Here is a 16,860-nt window from a genome sequence, read left to right on the forward strand (position 1 = left end):
TCAATTCCAAAATCTGAAAAGTTCTGAAAACAGTTCAGTTTTTTCACAAATTTCAAATTTTACAGAATGTTTTCCTCAGATGTATTTATATTTGGATGTATATTTCGCACCTTTGCATCTCATTGACAAGTTTATTATATAAATAAACTAATTCTATTTATAGTCTTGATTATCCCACAGTGTCATTCATACATTTTGCTGCAGAAATGTTAGTATGTTCTGCCCCAGATCCAGCTGGGGATGTTACGCAATATACGGCAGACGCACTTTATTACCTTTCTAAAATCTGAAAAATTCAAAAACATCTGGTTTCAAACATGACACTGTGGACCTGTGTGTACCACCAACAGACAACATTGACATCCAATGCTGTGATATTAAGAAGCACATGAACCTCCACAATTCACAAAACAATGATCAAATCACCAAGTGTACATTTTAAATTGACACAGGGTTTGAGGCACTTACTGGTCACCCAGACCGAGGGGGTATTAACTCACTATTGATCGACCGAGGAAACTGCAGTGTGTGCTAATACAACCGATGCAGCTAATACACATCTCACTGGGTCCAAACAAATGCTGTATATCTTGGTGTCCTGTTCCACTGCTCAACTTCCCAACCAGCACCCGAAATGTGCAAGTTTCAGCAATTTTAAATAAAACCCCTCTTTCTAGCTCCAATTTATTGTACGGGGAGCATAACTCCACATTCATAGTCCATTCGATAGATTTAAAGATTTTTTTTTTTCTGTACCGGCACTCAGGCTCATCATTAATTAAATGACCCACAAGTAGTAGAATGTTTACTGTATGCATATGTAACTGGTTAATTAACAAAACTGTGACAGACTCCTGTCCTGTCCTGGATGGACCCCTCCAGGCTTGCGTCCAGCCCTTTCGGGATGGGCTCCACACCGTCACGACCCTTACCAGGACAAGCGGTTAGTGACACCTGAGTGAGAGAGTAATAAACACGGACAGAGATTAAAAAAAAAAATTATAAATATAGATATATTATATATCTTCCCCCTCACATAGGTGTCATGTTTTGTCCGCACTGCCCAGAAGTGTGTGTATATTCCAGCGAGAGGCTCGTGAATCTGGGTCCCCAGGTGGGAAGACTCCATTTGGCATTGCAAGGCACTGTATTTCATTGGGTGTACTGCTAGTTACAGTCATCCCTCAAAATGTAACTATGATTAAGTTCTTTTTGCTGAGAAACACAACATTTCCCTGTCAAGCAAGTGAGGTGTGAATGTGTCGAGTCTCCCACCTGATGTGCGATTCTGCAGTTACACTCTATGGAGAGCTCAGTGCTGCTCTGTGTTCAAACGAATGTGTGAATTAACACACCGTGAGAGTCATGTGCCACCGCAAGTCATCATTCCGGCACTTATTCGGTGCTTAGTCTCGTTTTTAGCCATTTCTTTCCACGGATGGTATTCTGGAAGTGAAACTGATGACTGTGACGGAGGGAGCAACTCCTCAACACAGGACAGAGGGCAGAGATTTGGTCTTTAAAACATACATTCCGTAATAAGTGCACACTCTTCAGTGTTACAAGCGATAACAGTACTGCACACCTCCTCGCCGGACAGTACACTTTTATATGGTGGCATAAGTGGTTTCTCTGTCTGAAAATGCTTTTGGTTTCCATGTTTCTGCCAATGCGACATCACAAAAAATGAAAGAAAATAAAAAACAAAAGCTGTAAAACTCTTTCTCCAATCGTCCAGATCGACGACTGCAGACAGTTTCTCTGGTTTAGTCAGCCGACTGCCGAGTGTTTTTGTGACGTGTGCTGCCGTTTCCTTCCGTTGGCTCTGCTTTGCTTCCTGGCAACTGCTGCCTACATCATTTGCTTTTTGCGACTAATCGCATGACTTGTGTTTGTACAGATGATGCTGTAGTCTTGGACACTAGTTGGCTGGTGCTGTTCTGAATCTTGCCCTTCTTCATCACATGATGTTGTCTGTTGGTCTTTACTGTGAGCACATATATATAGTAAATGTACCCTAAAGCCTCATATAAGGGGGTCCCAAACAACTAATATCCACTACAAAGACTTATGAAGATATACACCCCTTTAAAATACGATGGCCTCGTGGTTCAGTACAGCAACATTTTTGGCAGGTTACTTGTTCATTTACTTCCAAAACAGGCATTTTATTCACTGCCTACTGTGTCTTTCAGTCTGCAAAGCACACTGACAACAATCATAACAACCAGTGTAACTACTGTATGTTCTTGCTGCTTCGTTTCACGCTGATTCTTAGCTCATGATAACTACAAATATCAACTGAAGTAGCACAATCAATACCATTAATTGATTCATTCAGCTGGTACTCCACAAAGCAACTCACAATGCTGAGCTACTTACAGTGATTTACCCATTTGTCCAGAATTTTTAAACATTTTTACCGTGGCAATCCAGTGCAAGTACCTTGCTCAAAGGTACTACAGCCAGAGCTGGGGTCAGACTTTTAGTACTCACATTGATCATAGCATTGGAGGTGATGCGGAAGAGGGTGGCCCGCTCGTTGACGGCCTTGATCTTCTCGCCGCCCTCGACTGGCACACGCAATCCCTCGAGTTCACTCAGCGAGCGCTGCAACGCCGCCCCGTGCTTGGCGATCAGGTCGTTGCAGGTGCTCAGGTCGTCGAGTTTGCTGGCCAGAGTCTTCAGAGTGCCCTGTATCTCGCTCCTGTCCGACTGCGAGGTGGGCTCCTCATCACCAGAGTCATCTGAGTGGCATAAGAGGAGATGACAGTGGGGGGTGTAGTTAGTCTCGCCAGAAGAAGGAATGGAGGGAACTTTGGGAAGATGAGCAAAGTTACAGGACTGTCAGTCTTGGAATGACTGTTCCACTCATCCAACTCACAGCGTTCACATTTAATAATGAGTTCCAAAAATCGATAGGGATGCCCAAAATACAGTGGGATTTACCCTGATATTTACCCCTGCTGTGTCTGAGTGGAGGTAAACACACTGCAAAAAGTTCTGCCAACCAGCGTAAAAGCAAAGGGAAATACAGTAGAACCCCAACTGGACATATGTTTGGCTTGACTGGTATCACACAGACAGGCATTGCCTTGCTGTGCTCATGATTACAGTGGATTTTCTGTTTGCTCCCCCAGGAAAATAAGGCCAACAAATCTTTCAGGGATGTAGAACAATGAGGAGGAAAAGATGGAGACGCAGAAAATGGCTCGATCTGAATGAGAGAACATGAACAGCGCACATAAAAATTAGTGAAATCTCAACTGTGACACTTTAACCTTGAGTTCCGCCACATCACAGCAAAGCTACACAAGTACAACATGAACAAGCCGTCACAGCTTGTGTGTGACCCACTGAAGCACTGCCAAGGACCTCTCCTCCTTGTGCCCCCATCGGCTTCCCGTACCTGCTGGCAGCTTCCAGTAGCTGCCCGTTACAACCTCAACACTTATGGCCAGATGATCTGCACCCCAACACCTACAAAACCAAATCAGTCCCTACAAATCAGCAAGAGCACTGTGCTCCTCCACCTCTGGCTGCTTGGTAGTGCAAAACAAAGTCTGGAGCTAAAACTGAGAACCTACAACATGGTGGAATGAGCTCCCTCTGTCCGTCAGAACTGCTGAATTCCTGCTACTCAAGTATAATACTCAAATAGGGTCTCAAAACCCATCTCTTTTCAGACTCACTTCTCTCCTGATCCCCCATAAGCTCCATAAAGTTGCATCACACCACCTGTCACCATGCCCCCCATCTTTCCAGTCAGTTCTATGTAGAGCTACTTGTGCGATGTGCTCCACTGGTACTGGACACACTGACTGTGCTTGACTATGGTGTGTGTGTGTGTGTGTGTGTGTTTCCACAACCTCTAGTCCGTTGTTTGATACACTTTTTTTATTGAGTTGTTTGTTACTTTGAGAAGTACCTGCTAAACAAATAAATGCAAATGTAGCTGTAACAACGTCTCAGGGACACCTATAGCATGAAAGTGCCGACAGCTTAGAGCAGGAAACCCCAGGAGATGACACAACATCTGCTCTTTCTCCAGTTGCCAGGGGTCCACTGATCCTGGGGTATCAAGGATCCGCATCTTAGCGGGCCTGCTGCTCCCACCAGGCCTTCCAGTGAAGAGATGACAGTAACAGAGCGCACCCTACTGGCAGATAATGGGGCACAGGGGGTGTGCAGGCAGTCAACAGAACAGCAGGAGGTGCAGTGCTTAGAGCTGCTACCTTGCACTTTAAGGACCCAGATTCAAACTCCACCTTCTGCTGTGGTACCCCTTACCAAGACATTTACAGTACCCTGAAATTACCGAGTTGTATTAACAGGTAAATCACTAAGTAGCTTTGGAGAAAAATGTCAGCTAAATAAATAAGTAACTAAGCAGCCTCACGGATCGACAGATTTTCGGTTGTTCTCGGAGCCAAATAAACAGGGGCTTTAGTAACTGAGAGGTAAGAACAGAACCGCGTGGAAATGCTTAGAGGAGCACACGGTCAAGAAGGGTTTTACTGTGCTGGCCTACTGCCCTGCCCCCCCCGCATTCCGCTTACACAGTGAGAGCGTGACAGAGCTTTTGCCGAAAGTGACCCTCTTTGTAGGGCTCCATATGCTTTCACCAGGCAACATTCTCAAGGATATAAAATCTAGGCCCTTCTAGGGACTCAAACCAGCAACTTTAACCACAATCACAGGGTGTGATCTTCTAGATGGTCAGCTTATAGCCACATGCCTATTTAACTCCAGAAAGACAAAAAATAATAAGCGTAATAATGAAAGGCATAAATAAGGGAAATTCTCAAGGGTGAGGTCACACACACAGCTCTTGACACAGCCCCAAGCTACAAATTTGAACTGTTCATCGCCACATTGATTGCTCCATTATGAACCTTTACCACCGGTTTTCTCCCCCACTTACAGACAGATAGCAGCCTGCTCCCCACAAAGAGCCCTTGACTCAGTTACCCGGGAACAAGTGATGCTGAAGTCGTGTGTGTGTGTGTGTGTGTGTGTGTGTGTGTGTGTGTGTGTGGGGCATGGCGAGGTGGGCAGGTGGGACTGACGGACACTTTGTTAATGCCAAAGGAAAGTGAACGAGGTTCGACAACACACAGAGTACACTGAACGGTGAGAAATGAAAACTAGATCTTAATGCTCCTCTTACAGCCACCATGACCTTTGACCTCTGCCCGTAGATGCTCCCTGTCCTGGAATGGCATGAAGCAGCACATCCCAAAAAAGGAGCTGCAGCACCAGGGCGTCTGCAACGCCTGCCAGTGAACCCCCATCTCCCCAACCGGGGTGTGCATTACAGCCTCCACAGTGTAAATCACAGGCTTAGTCCCAGTATGAGAAGCTCAGTGAGGCTCATACGTGGTGCAATGACAACATGGTGGGGCCAGTGGGGGTGCAAGAGGCCGAGGGTATCCTCAGCACTACTTGGATGTCACTGTTATGAAAAAGGGGTGTCACATCCAGGAATAGAGTGTAACATCACCGGCAGATGCAGTGTGGCACAGCACAGCAGCACAGACACACAGCTGGGCACAGAGGGGATGGGGGCAGTGTGGTTAAAGACCAAGGTAGCTGTAGCCTTCACGACCGAGACCACGGGCGAGCGTGGACCATCAGTGTTGTTTGGGGCAGGCAGGCAGAAGCCCCTGGCCGTGTACTCTTCAGTGTATTATTTTTTGTTTTTATTTGGTTGCTTACTCTTAATTTATCTGTGTTTCGGAGTGGTGGGAGGAAATGAGCCCTACACACATCTCAGTCACCTTGTTTAATCCCTGTAAAATCTCTAAATCATTAACTTCTAGATTAAATGAGGGACGTACATGATTCAAAGCATCTGTCTGCACTTCCATTCTTCTATCCGTTTCAGAAATCCCTCCCAGTTCACCAAGCCTGATGAGTCAATGTGACAGAGTCGAGAATCATTAGGTTTGAGGAAAGTTGCTAAAATTGGTCCCAGGAGCTGCAGAAGACCCAATGTGAACCATGTTGATTCATGCTTTTGCTTCAAGCAGGGTGGACTATGGTGATGCCTTATTATCGGGTTGTCTATACCAGACTGTATCCAGGCTACAGAGTCGGTACAAAATGCTGCTGCGAGAATTCTCACTGGAACTAGGAAGTTTGACCATTTAACACCGGTACTTAAATCGTTGCATTGGCTCCCGGTCACGTTTAGAGTTGATTATAAAATCCAGCTTTTGACCTATAAGGCAGTACATGGCATTGCTCAGGCTTACTTTTGTGAGATTATTGATTCGTATATCCCAGGATGATATCTTCGTTCACTGGACGCAGGTTACCTTAAAGTACCTGTGATCAATAAGACCTCAGTAGGAGGTTGGACCTTTAGTTATAGAGCACCTCAACTGTGGAATAGTCTACCAGTTACTATGAGAAATGCCCCATCCGTTTGTTTTCAAATCCCGACTAAAGACTTAAATGTTTACTCAGGCATTCCACTTCAAAAAGTAATTCCACTTGCCTGTGTTTGTTTTTCCCACGGGGGGGTTCGGGTCCCACTTGGGGTGCCTTGTGACGGACTGGCATCCCCTCTTGGGTGTCCCCCCTCCCCCTCCAGCCTTGCGCCCCGTGTTGCCAGGTTGGTCTTCGGCTCGCTGCGACCCCGCTTGGGACAAGCGGTTTCAGACAATGTGTGTGTGTGTGTGTGTGTATATTTTTCCCACCTCTATACCGAAGCAAATTAATTTACTTGTTTAATTTACAAATGACTAACTATTTCTTCTTGTTGACCATTGTCTCCCTCCGTAAGACCTCAGGAGGGTGGCCGGTGGTCACAGACACACCCCATGCCAATTGAAGATGATAACCAGCTGCTGTGATGGACGAGACGCATCATGCTGAGCTGGGGATTCAAGATAGCATATAGCAACAATATCATTATTACTTGTAAACTGGCTTAGAACTGTTATTTAATCAAGAATGCCCAGAAGGGGTGGGCAGCCACTGGCCCTTGGACCCCCAGAAGTTTTTTTCTCCCTCGATTTTCAGTTGGGAGTTTTTGTTCTTTTCCTCCGTGGCCAGTAGGCATACTTATAGCGCTAGTATTATATTATGATAGTCAGTAGTCAACTGTCTTCTGTGTTTATCCGATCTGTTTATTTTTCTTGCCTAATGCCTATGCTAAAGTGTTCTGTGTCACTGCGTGAGAAGAGCGCTCTGTAAAAATAAATTGAATTGAATGTTCTAAAGAGAGCATAGAAAATGCAGAACGTTCCCCAGCCACAGCCTCACTGAAGAGGTGGTCAGCAGCACAGCGAAAATTCTGGAACATCATTAACAAGTGGCGTTCATCTCCACTTGACCAGCAGGCCCTGGACATTCAACGGAGCCACAGAAGGAGACTTCCTGTCCAAACTATGGTTTGGTCGAGGGGCGAACGCCAAGAAAGACTCCAGAAGTATGGCAGTGCTCCCCAGCTATAGATGGACCTCCCCCCCAATGGTAATAAAGTGACTACGCAACTCATGTGACAAGGTGAGCCTCCCCACTACAGCAACACACACTGAGCCTCCCCTCCCCCACCACAAACTCAGCGCAGTCTCACTGCTCAGCACAACTGCTGCAAAGGATGTTCCTCAGCTATGCACTCATCTTCTCTCTGGAACTCCCATACAATACTGTGAAACCCAACACTGCCACCTGGACAACCCTACTGCAACCTCATGCTCATCCTGCATGGAGGTGATGCGTATTAAGGGAGCAGAACCTTGTTCTTCCTCTTCAGTACCGTGTGGGTCCTGGTCTCCTCGTGACACACAAAATGAAACAATGAATGTCTCGTGTGTGATGGCGGCGGATGGTCTGGGAGGAGGTCTCTGTACGCATCTGTGCTGTATGGATATTCTGACAAGCTCCACCTGTACAGAAGTGGCACTGGGCAGGTATGGAGAGTTCCACTAAACGTTAAAATTAATTAAAAAAAACCCTGCTATGTGGACTATGTTCAAGTGGCGAGCGTTATTATGCGAGGGAAAGGAATGCGTGTTCACACTGCCATTGCCTCCCTCACCGTACCCTGCCGACTTGCAGGAGGATGTGAATGAAATCGGTTGCCCTAGAAACAGATGCCCACGCAGCAGAGAGGCAAGACTATTTTTAGCAGGCTTAGGAGGGGAAAAAAGGAATGACGCATTTCACACCGTCTCCGCTTCAGCCTCCCTCCTTGCGACTGGTGAGTCTGTCTGTGTCTGTGTCTCTGTGTGTGTGTGAGAGAGAGAAATTCATGGCGGGGAGGACAGACAGACGACAGAGAGAATGAGGAGTGTTCTTTCAGGATGTAATCCTGCTAAGTAATTGCTGTGCCCTGCCAAACCCTCCTGAGATGTACACACACTATGAGACGAATGGAGGAGACGGTGGATTAAAAACCAAGAAACAAAGACTGGGGAGAGAGGGGAGTTCAGTAACAAGCGTCAATGTGGCACAGAGAAAAAAAACAGAAGTTCACCGATCTCAGCCTCTTTAAGAGCTCTGCATTTCAAACGTTCACACCATCTGCCTTGAGCTGGACCGAAGCGACCCGTGTGGCAGCTTGTACTGCCCTAATACTCCGACCCGGTACTCATGGCATCGCAGACGTGCTGTAAACACAGGCCATGAGCATGCGCTCAACCTAACAGTCACCCTTTCACTATGTGTCCACCACCATCCTCCTTCAAGGAAGGCTTCACCTGCTCGTCATCCTGCTGCAGCTCTAACACCCCACTGGGGCTAAGCTCCATGTAGGGATGTGCCTTGTGAAGGTTCCCTGCACCGCCATGCCACGGGCAGCAGACTCACAAGGGTCTTCATCTCCAATTAAGCGGAGAAAGCAACAGTAACAAATTGTTACTTCAGAACCATCTTCCGTGAAGCCAGGATGCTGCTTCAGCTGCCTCCGTTCCTCACTTGCGCTTTCGAACCTAGATGAAAGAGCAGCTCGGCAGTAATTATGACACGCGGTGGTGCCTTCTAGGGCCATGAAAGGGATGCCTCCCTGACAGGTGGCTCTCCCTCGATCCCAGGAAGACGTCCTGGCGATGACTCCGACTCTGGTTCCCAACTTTAATTGCGATGCCAGTGACAGGCAGGCAGAGGATGGAGGAGGAGATGCATCGGGGGGTATCTTCCGCATTCAGAGCATAGCCCTGTGGAAACATCCGCTCACACAATGAACTGATTCAACATCTGCCACAGTATGTGTGTGACCACACATTTTCATTCAAGCCAACTGATCTTTTCAGTATTATATTCTGTCTGTTCTAGATGATTCTATATACAGCTACTCGTGCGATGTACACCAGCAAAAAACGTGGTATTGGAATGGTCTGTATCTGTACCTTTTCACCTATTGTTTACTCCGAGTTGTATGTTGTTTGGAAGAAATGCGACTGGTGAATGAATAACCGTGGAAATGTCAGCATCCTGGACAGCTCCATGGGATGGGAGGCAACAGTGCAGCAAAGCGAACTCTCTCTCGCCCACCAAGAAGACTGTGAAGAGCAGGGTTGGGGTGACCTAAGGTGCCTTAGGCATACATCTGGGTCAGCAAGAACGTTTAAGTCCTCAAGCAAGAGAATTTACGACAGCATACATAAGAAGGGCTAATACAGGGCCCTGCCCAGAGTATTAGTGCTAACCTGCAGCTCCTTTATCCCTTTTATACACACACACACACACACATTACACAAAGTCACAAATACCCAACGAAAACATAATAATAAAAAAAAATTAAAGGATAATTATAAAGAATTTAAGAAATAATGTAAGTTGTATGTTATTTACCTTGAAGAGCAAATAAAAACTACACATCAACTAGGAAAGAGTGGTAGGGTGATGGAGAGGTGGCAGTTTGCTCACCACCCAAAACTGGCAGCTGTAGAAGGATCACCTACAGCTTGTTCACCTTCCGTTTGCTTCTTCTATACCTTCTCCTTCTCCACTCTTCTGACAATCTCAAAACAACCCTTACTACTTGCGATAGCCATCTGTCAGTACTGGTTGACCTTTTTTGCTGCACACAAGTTGAACAGGTATGCTTGACAACTCTCTCTCTCGCACGCACGCACACGCACGCGCACACACACGCACTGAAGCCTCTTGTCCCGAGCAGGGTCACAGCGAGCCGGAGCCTAACCCGGCAACATAGGGTGTAAGGCTGGGGGGGAGGGGACACACTCAGGGCGAGACGCCAGTCCATCACAAAGCACCCCAACCGGGACTTGAACTCCAGACCCACCAGAGAGCAGGACCCAGTCAAACCCGCTGCACCACTGTACCCCCCTTTGCTTGACAATCTTTCCTGAAAAAATATGTACCAAATTTTTTTTAAAAAAAGAAACCTAAAAAAATACTACATTGTTTAAAGACAGGAACTTATCACCTGAAGGTTGGTGGACTGTGGAAGAGACCTGCTGTTACACCCTAAAGAAAGGTCTGAACCTGAACTGTTCCTGCTACCCCAATAAACCAGCTATGTTAGATTACCTCCCTTCTCACACTTTGTCTTTTGTGCATGAGTTTATTTGTCAATAACCTATAAAACCCTGTCAGATTGGTCTCCTATTGCCACCTCAAAAGGCTTCCAAAACCCTAACGAAGAAAACCTTAAGACATAGAAAAATGGTGAAAAGCCTACAATGAAAACAATATGAGAAAACTGATCAAAGAAGTGACAACTGCTTGAAAGTTTTGCTTTTAAATCTATTTTTTTAAATTTTAAATTTGAATTTACAAACTTTTTTGATCAAACACAAAATTCTCAGACAGTTTTGCTGGCTAAATAAAGCAGAGTTCTTATTCTACTATAGATAATATTCTTATATACCTCAGTCTTTTAATTTAGTACTCTTAAAGGGCCAGGCACCCCATTTTCAATCCTCTTTGCCTATCAGGCCCTTTTTGTTGAACATACATTGGAAACACGTGTACATGCTCTATATGGTTTTCACAAGGGCACATCTAATGTATTCCTTAATATGGCATGAGGGTGCTCTTTCTCTCTCTCTCCCACACACACACACACACACACACACACACACACACACACACACACACACACAGAGAGCAAGAAACAGCTTTGTTTTCCCAACCCACCATCAGGCAAACCTCAGAGAAAATGGCTCAAAGAGCCCTATATGTGGAAAAATCTCTTGGGGCACATGGAGACACAGAGGGGAGTAAAGTAAAGGACACAATAGCAGAGTAGCAGAAACAGCAGAGTAGTGAAAGAGCCTTGATAGCCAGAGGATCTCCAGCAGGATCCCAACGAAGATGACTATGACTGCAGGACTGACGTATCGGTAACTCACCGGCATCACCCAGCATGACTCCAGAAAACCACACACCAGCCACTAAGTGCCTGAATTTTGGATGGCGGAGTGTCTTTCACGAGAGATCACAGTAGCAGTGAACACTCCTCCAGCTCTTGTCCTACACACAGGAGGCTCAAAAATCAAAAGCACAAACATTTTGGTTCTGGCTTAAATGTGGTCGAATGAGCTCTTGTCACTCAGAACTGCTGAATCTCTCTCTACATTCAGGAAGGGTCTCAAAGCTCATCTCTCAGACCCACTTTTCTGATCTCCTGCGTGCTCATAAACGGGTAATATGTTAACTGTTAAAAAAAATTACTATATGCAGCTATTTGTGTATTATACGCTTGTTTATACCATGGTATGTGACAGATGGACTGTACTCTAGAATCATGAATCTCCACCCTAATCTCTTCTTCTGCTCGTGCCATGCACTTTTTGTATTGATTTTGGAGATGTTTATTGCTTTGATAAAATGAACACATGGACACATGGTGGGGAAATCACGAAGCGCACAAATGAGTGGAAGCAGCACCTTCTTATTTCACTGAAGACACCCCACAGGACCAGTGTCATTACACATAGCGTCCTCAAGAACTCCTGCACGGGGCAGGCAGGCGGGCGTACGCAGACCCAGGAGCATGCGTGCGCGCGTGTGCACACGCACACGCACACGCACACACACACAACACTGCACTGTGTAACTGACATGCACTGGAGGACTAAGAAAGCAATTGTGTGTGAGAGAGTGAGACCGAGAGGAAGAGTGAGAGGCTGCAGGGAGGTGAATCCAACACACCTGACGCCCATCAAAGCGTGAACAAGCAACACCCCATCTGCCCTGGGGGGAGGGGGGGGAGGGGCAGCCATGCAGCACCTTGGCAACTTCAGCAGGATGCAACGGAAGCAGATGACACCGAGGGACGTGAGATGAATGGCTCCCCAGGTGAGTGCAATGAGAAGAACTTGGATGGAGGCAAAGGCGGCAACCCCTGCGATGGGGGGTGAGGAGAGGCGGAGCTCGGGGCAGCCCTTCCCCCTGTACTGACCCTTCTGAAAAGTACTGAGGCAGCTGGAGCTGCAGAAGGAGCGCAGCGTCGCAGGTTCCCAGCACCCCCGGCCATCCATCCTCGCTCTGCAGGCCTCTGTGTGCCGCGGGGGTGGGGGTGCACCAGCTCACTGGCACTCCTTATTCAGCATCCGGCGTGCACGCTCCCCCACAAACACACACACGGGAGACACTCCCCCTCACAACCCAGTCTTCCTCAGTCTCTCTCTCTCTCTCACACACACACACACACACACACACACACACACACACACACACACACACACACACAGAGCGCACTGTACTCCACGCGCTGCCTCAGTCCTTCTCTCGGTGCAGTGCAATGTGGGGGTGGTGGTTTCAGTAACAGCACTCATGCAGTCAGCAATCAAGGCGTCATCCATAGGAGTCAGCCCACAATGTATTTTTTCCTCTCTGTTCTCCAGCCCCTCCTCACCCACCAGGTAACACAAGTCAACGCGGTGAGACGAACCCCCCGCGGGGAGTGCGTGTGTCCATTGTGGAGGTGATGTCGGGGAGCAAAGGCAAAGTGTGTGAGTGTGTCTCTCCATCCTCCTGCTAAGGTCCACAGCGGACCGCCAAACTGAACTGGCTGAGGGCACATCACCACCATGGAGCAGGGTGTATCCCCAGAGAACCCGTCACTGCGCATGCTCACACACTCACACACCATTTCCACATTTCCAGCTGGTGTATACAGAGCAAGCTGCATTCAAAGGTGACCCTGCGCTGCGCCAACTGATATCAGTCTTTACCCGTTATCTTCATGGCTGCTCTGCCCCCAGCCTCTCTCTCTCACACTCACACACTCACACGCACCAGTTAACCCTTACATTCCAGCAAAACCCTGCACTCGACTGGTGACCTCTTCCTTCCCTGTGTTCTCTAGCAGAGAGTAAGGGAGTTAATGATCCCATCCAGCGGGAGGCTCATTAAAACCCGGGCCTTTTGTGATGCCCTTGCTGAACGTGACCATTTGCATCCGCAGTGAAAAACCACAGAAAGCACCAACGAGCAACAACGTGACCTTCCCATTCATATCGCTCTTGGACTGAAAAGTTTGATTTGCGCTCAAATGTACATGTCGTGGATGTTTGGTTTCCACATAAACGCTGTATAGCTGAGACTTTATTGCGCTCGGTGTCCATCAACGGAAAACACTCTGCTCACGTTCATGTCGTCTGCAGAAACTTGGGGAAGGACTTCAACACATTTATTTCTGTTTAAAGCAATTGCTAATATCTTATAACTCCAATGTACAGAAGACAGAGGTTGACAAGTGAACCCTGACAAACTGGTCCAGGTGACCAAGACACTGCTTTGTGTGCACTCTGCTTGTGGATTTAAACACACTCAGTCACACACACACACTCCTGAGAGAGATCAAGGTGTACTGGGAAGCCCCACCCAAGCCCCTCGGTGACCACCCCAAGGAATCACCAGGCAGAACACGCCACACACAGACCACATGTTTCACTCCCAAGATGGTGAGACGTGTTCAGGTGAAATGAAAAAGCATGAAAAAGTAAAAGTGATTCTCATTTATTAATTAAAAAATTAAATTAAAATTGCTTCTCGCAAGAAGGAAAACACCCCTGTTCTCAAAACATCCTTTCCAAGGAGCTTGCAGTGGGCTCAGAGGAGTTCCTTCAGAAACACACTGGTCTACAGGTCCTCGGCTTAGTGGTGCCCACAGATGTTGGGCTCAATGATGAGTCCTCAGCGTGTCCTCTTCCTGAGCAGCTGGGGGCGCGCTGGTTAGAGCCGTCACCTCCGGACTTCGAGATCACATGACTGAATTCCACTTCCTGCAGCAATATTCTTCAGCAAGATATGTCGTCAGACCTCAGCTGAGTAAAAATTATCTTGGTCATTATGCCGTTCTGTGTTTGCCATTGGAGTCTTGTGCGACGTCCCTCTGCATTAATAAAGTTCTCATTCATTATCTTATTGCTTCATTTTGGTGACCATTTATTGCCAATTACTTTGCCATAAATCTGTTCTTTGTCATACCACTGTTTTACCCCCCACACATCCTCCTCCTTACAGTAAAGCACTTTTCAAGGTGCTGTGGACAGTAAAGCATGTTGTTATTATGAACGAGAAGATTGCCAACGTTCATGCTCATTTCTGGGATTACTCCCCTAGTACAAAGTGCGTCGGGGACTCAAACATAAACCAGAAGGGTTTTTTCAGCCAAACAAATGAACACTTTACCACTTATGAGTATTAGTTACCAAACAGGTACCGCGCTAAGCTCTGAACGGCTTAAACATCTAATCTCTTAAAACTTAATCGGAGCGCTTGGACATGAGGCTCACCATCGATTTTGGAGGTGCATTTCGAGCGCAGCTGCGCCACATTCTCCTTTTGACTGTGAAGCACAACCTCCTGTCTCAAATCCCACAAACCATGTGTGTAGGTGGTGCCGAACCAACACAAACACCCCTCCTGTTGGGATTCCCAGGTGCCTGTCGCACTTTTCTGTGAACGAGGTCCAAGTGGCAGCTCCGTCCCTGCTGTCGGCTTTTGCACTCGCTCAGGGGCAGAGAGCGAGCGCGAATTCACACTTCGCTCGTACAGATTCCAACGCTGGGCAGCCAGCACCGCAAAGGAGGGTCTAATGTGAGCAGGATGCAGAGAGAACCTCGAGACCTTCAGCCCGTGCGTGGCTCAGCTCAGGACAGCGACACGCACGAGAGCAAATGGCAGGGGATGGGGTGACAAAGGGGGCTCTTTCCATAAAACACAATGGAAAACTTTCAGTACAATATAGACTGAGACAGATGTAGAAGGAGATGGATGGACAGGCACACACAAACAGAGGGACAGATAGATCTTCAGACAAACCGACAGCGTGTTTGCTCAACAGGAGAAACATAGCTCTGTGTTGCGAACGGTGCACAAGAGACGAAGCTCGACATCCCAGAGTCGTGAGCCAAACCCTCCAGCAGAAGCTCTGCACAGAAGTGGTTAAACCTCCCTTTAGCATGAGAACAAATCTGGCAACTTTGGGGAAACGCGAGCAGAAAACGAACCACAAAACCTCATTTAGCTGTCATCCCACCGGGGGGGGGGAGCTACTCCATGTCCTCTAGAACATTGTGCGTTTCTACTGTTCACTGTTGACCACAAAGCCATGTTGACCATGCTCGAGAAACCATGTCGTTTACAGCGTCCTTCTTCCATACATGCGTTTCATTTGAGAACACGGGCAGAAAATGCAGAAGTGGACTCCACACACACACACACACAGAACAAGAACCAACCCCCAATGTGCCCTGACCTGCTGCGCTACCCGCGGCGCCACTGTACTACTGACAAAAGGAGGACCGTATTTAAGTTGAAGGTAAACGAATTAACTCACGGAAACTGGCACTTGGGTTGGTGAAAATCTTCTGGGTCACAAGAGGGATTATGCGAGATGGGAGGGGGGTGCAGTGTGTTTACTGGGGCCAGATGGCAGCAGCGGCTGTGGGGGATGGGAGCAAATGCCCTACTTGCGCGTGCTGCGCAAAGCAGTCACCAAATCACAGTGTCCAACAGTGTGGGACACCTCAGTCTGCTGTGAAAGTGTGTTTAAAAAAGTGTGTATTCCCTCTCCCAGTGGCAGGTCCGGAGAGAAGCTGATCAATGAATGCAGTCAGCATTGTGCGACAGCGGTCTCTGGAGCATATCCTTCTTCAGATAACACGCGGGCACCTAAAAGCCCAGGTCCACAAGCACAGGCCACCTTCCACCAGTCCTGCTCGCTGTTCGACACTGCCAAGTACATGACCAGGCTTGACCATACCGCGGATGCCATTTGTCAGGATTAGTAGAGACTTTACCAGCGCCATTAATCGCCTGCAGATGACAGCTGATCTCGGTAAGCCACGGGACCGCAATCCAATTAGGAACCAGTGTAACAACAAGTGATCTGATCACTGAGATGTAGAGTGTGAAGGAGGTGCACTTAACCCCCCCTCCCAAGCACAGGTTTCACACCAACACCACTCTCTAGGGTGTTCTTCCTCAACCGGGTCCCTGGCAGCCTGCCGTAAACACCTAAAGTACAAATCAACGGAGGGGGGTAAGAATACCACATTACTGACCGTGCTACCAAGCGTTGAGACTGCACCGATGTCCAGATGTTCCACTCAGCACGTGACCAGGTCACTGAAGAGACAGTAAGAAGGTGTGGCAGAGAAGCTGGGAGTGTGACAGGGTGTGTGAGACACGTGGTGGCCAGCTCTGGCGATGAGGAGCGAGCGCCACCGTCGTAGGCCCTTTTTGGCCCCTTCTCCTCAGAGTACCTTTCAGAGGCGAGCACTGCAGTCAACAGTCCTTCATACCTTGTGCGGTCGGTGGGAACGGGGTGAGCAGTGGGAGAAACACAAGTCACTTGGAAACGGAGATGATCTCAGCACCGGGACTGTGGCGCTGCAACAGAAAGGAGGAGGAGGAGGAGGAGGAGGG

At 47.7% G+C, this 16,860-nt stretch overlaps 1 protein-coding gene across 4 annotated transcripts in view; it reads right to left on the reverse strand.

Moving 5' to 3' along the window:
- The window catches only part of osbp2b (oxysterol binding protein 2b), a 53,074-nt gene that overhangs the window by 19,334 nt on the left and 16,880 nt on the right, over window positions 1-16,860 (reverse strand). For all 4 annotated transcript variants that reach the window (XM_018749075.2, XM_018749078.2, XM_018749074.2 and 1 more), the window contains exon 3: window positions 2,497-2,747. In XM_018749075.2, the coding sequence (XP_018604591.2) occupies window positions 2,497-2,747 (251 nt within the window). The remainder of the gene's footprint in view (window positions 1-2,496; window positions 2,748-16,860) is intronic.

The sequence above is a fragment of the Scleropages formosus genome, chromosome 19 (assembly GCF_900964775.1).
Source record: "Scleropages formosus chromosome 19, fSclFor1.1, whole genome shotgun sequence".
Lineage (NCBI taxonomy): Eukaryota > Metazoa > Chordata > Actinopteri > Osteoglossiformes > Osteoglossidae > Scleropages > Scleropages formosus.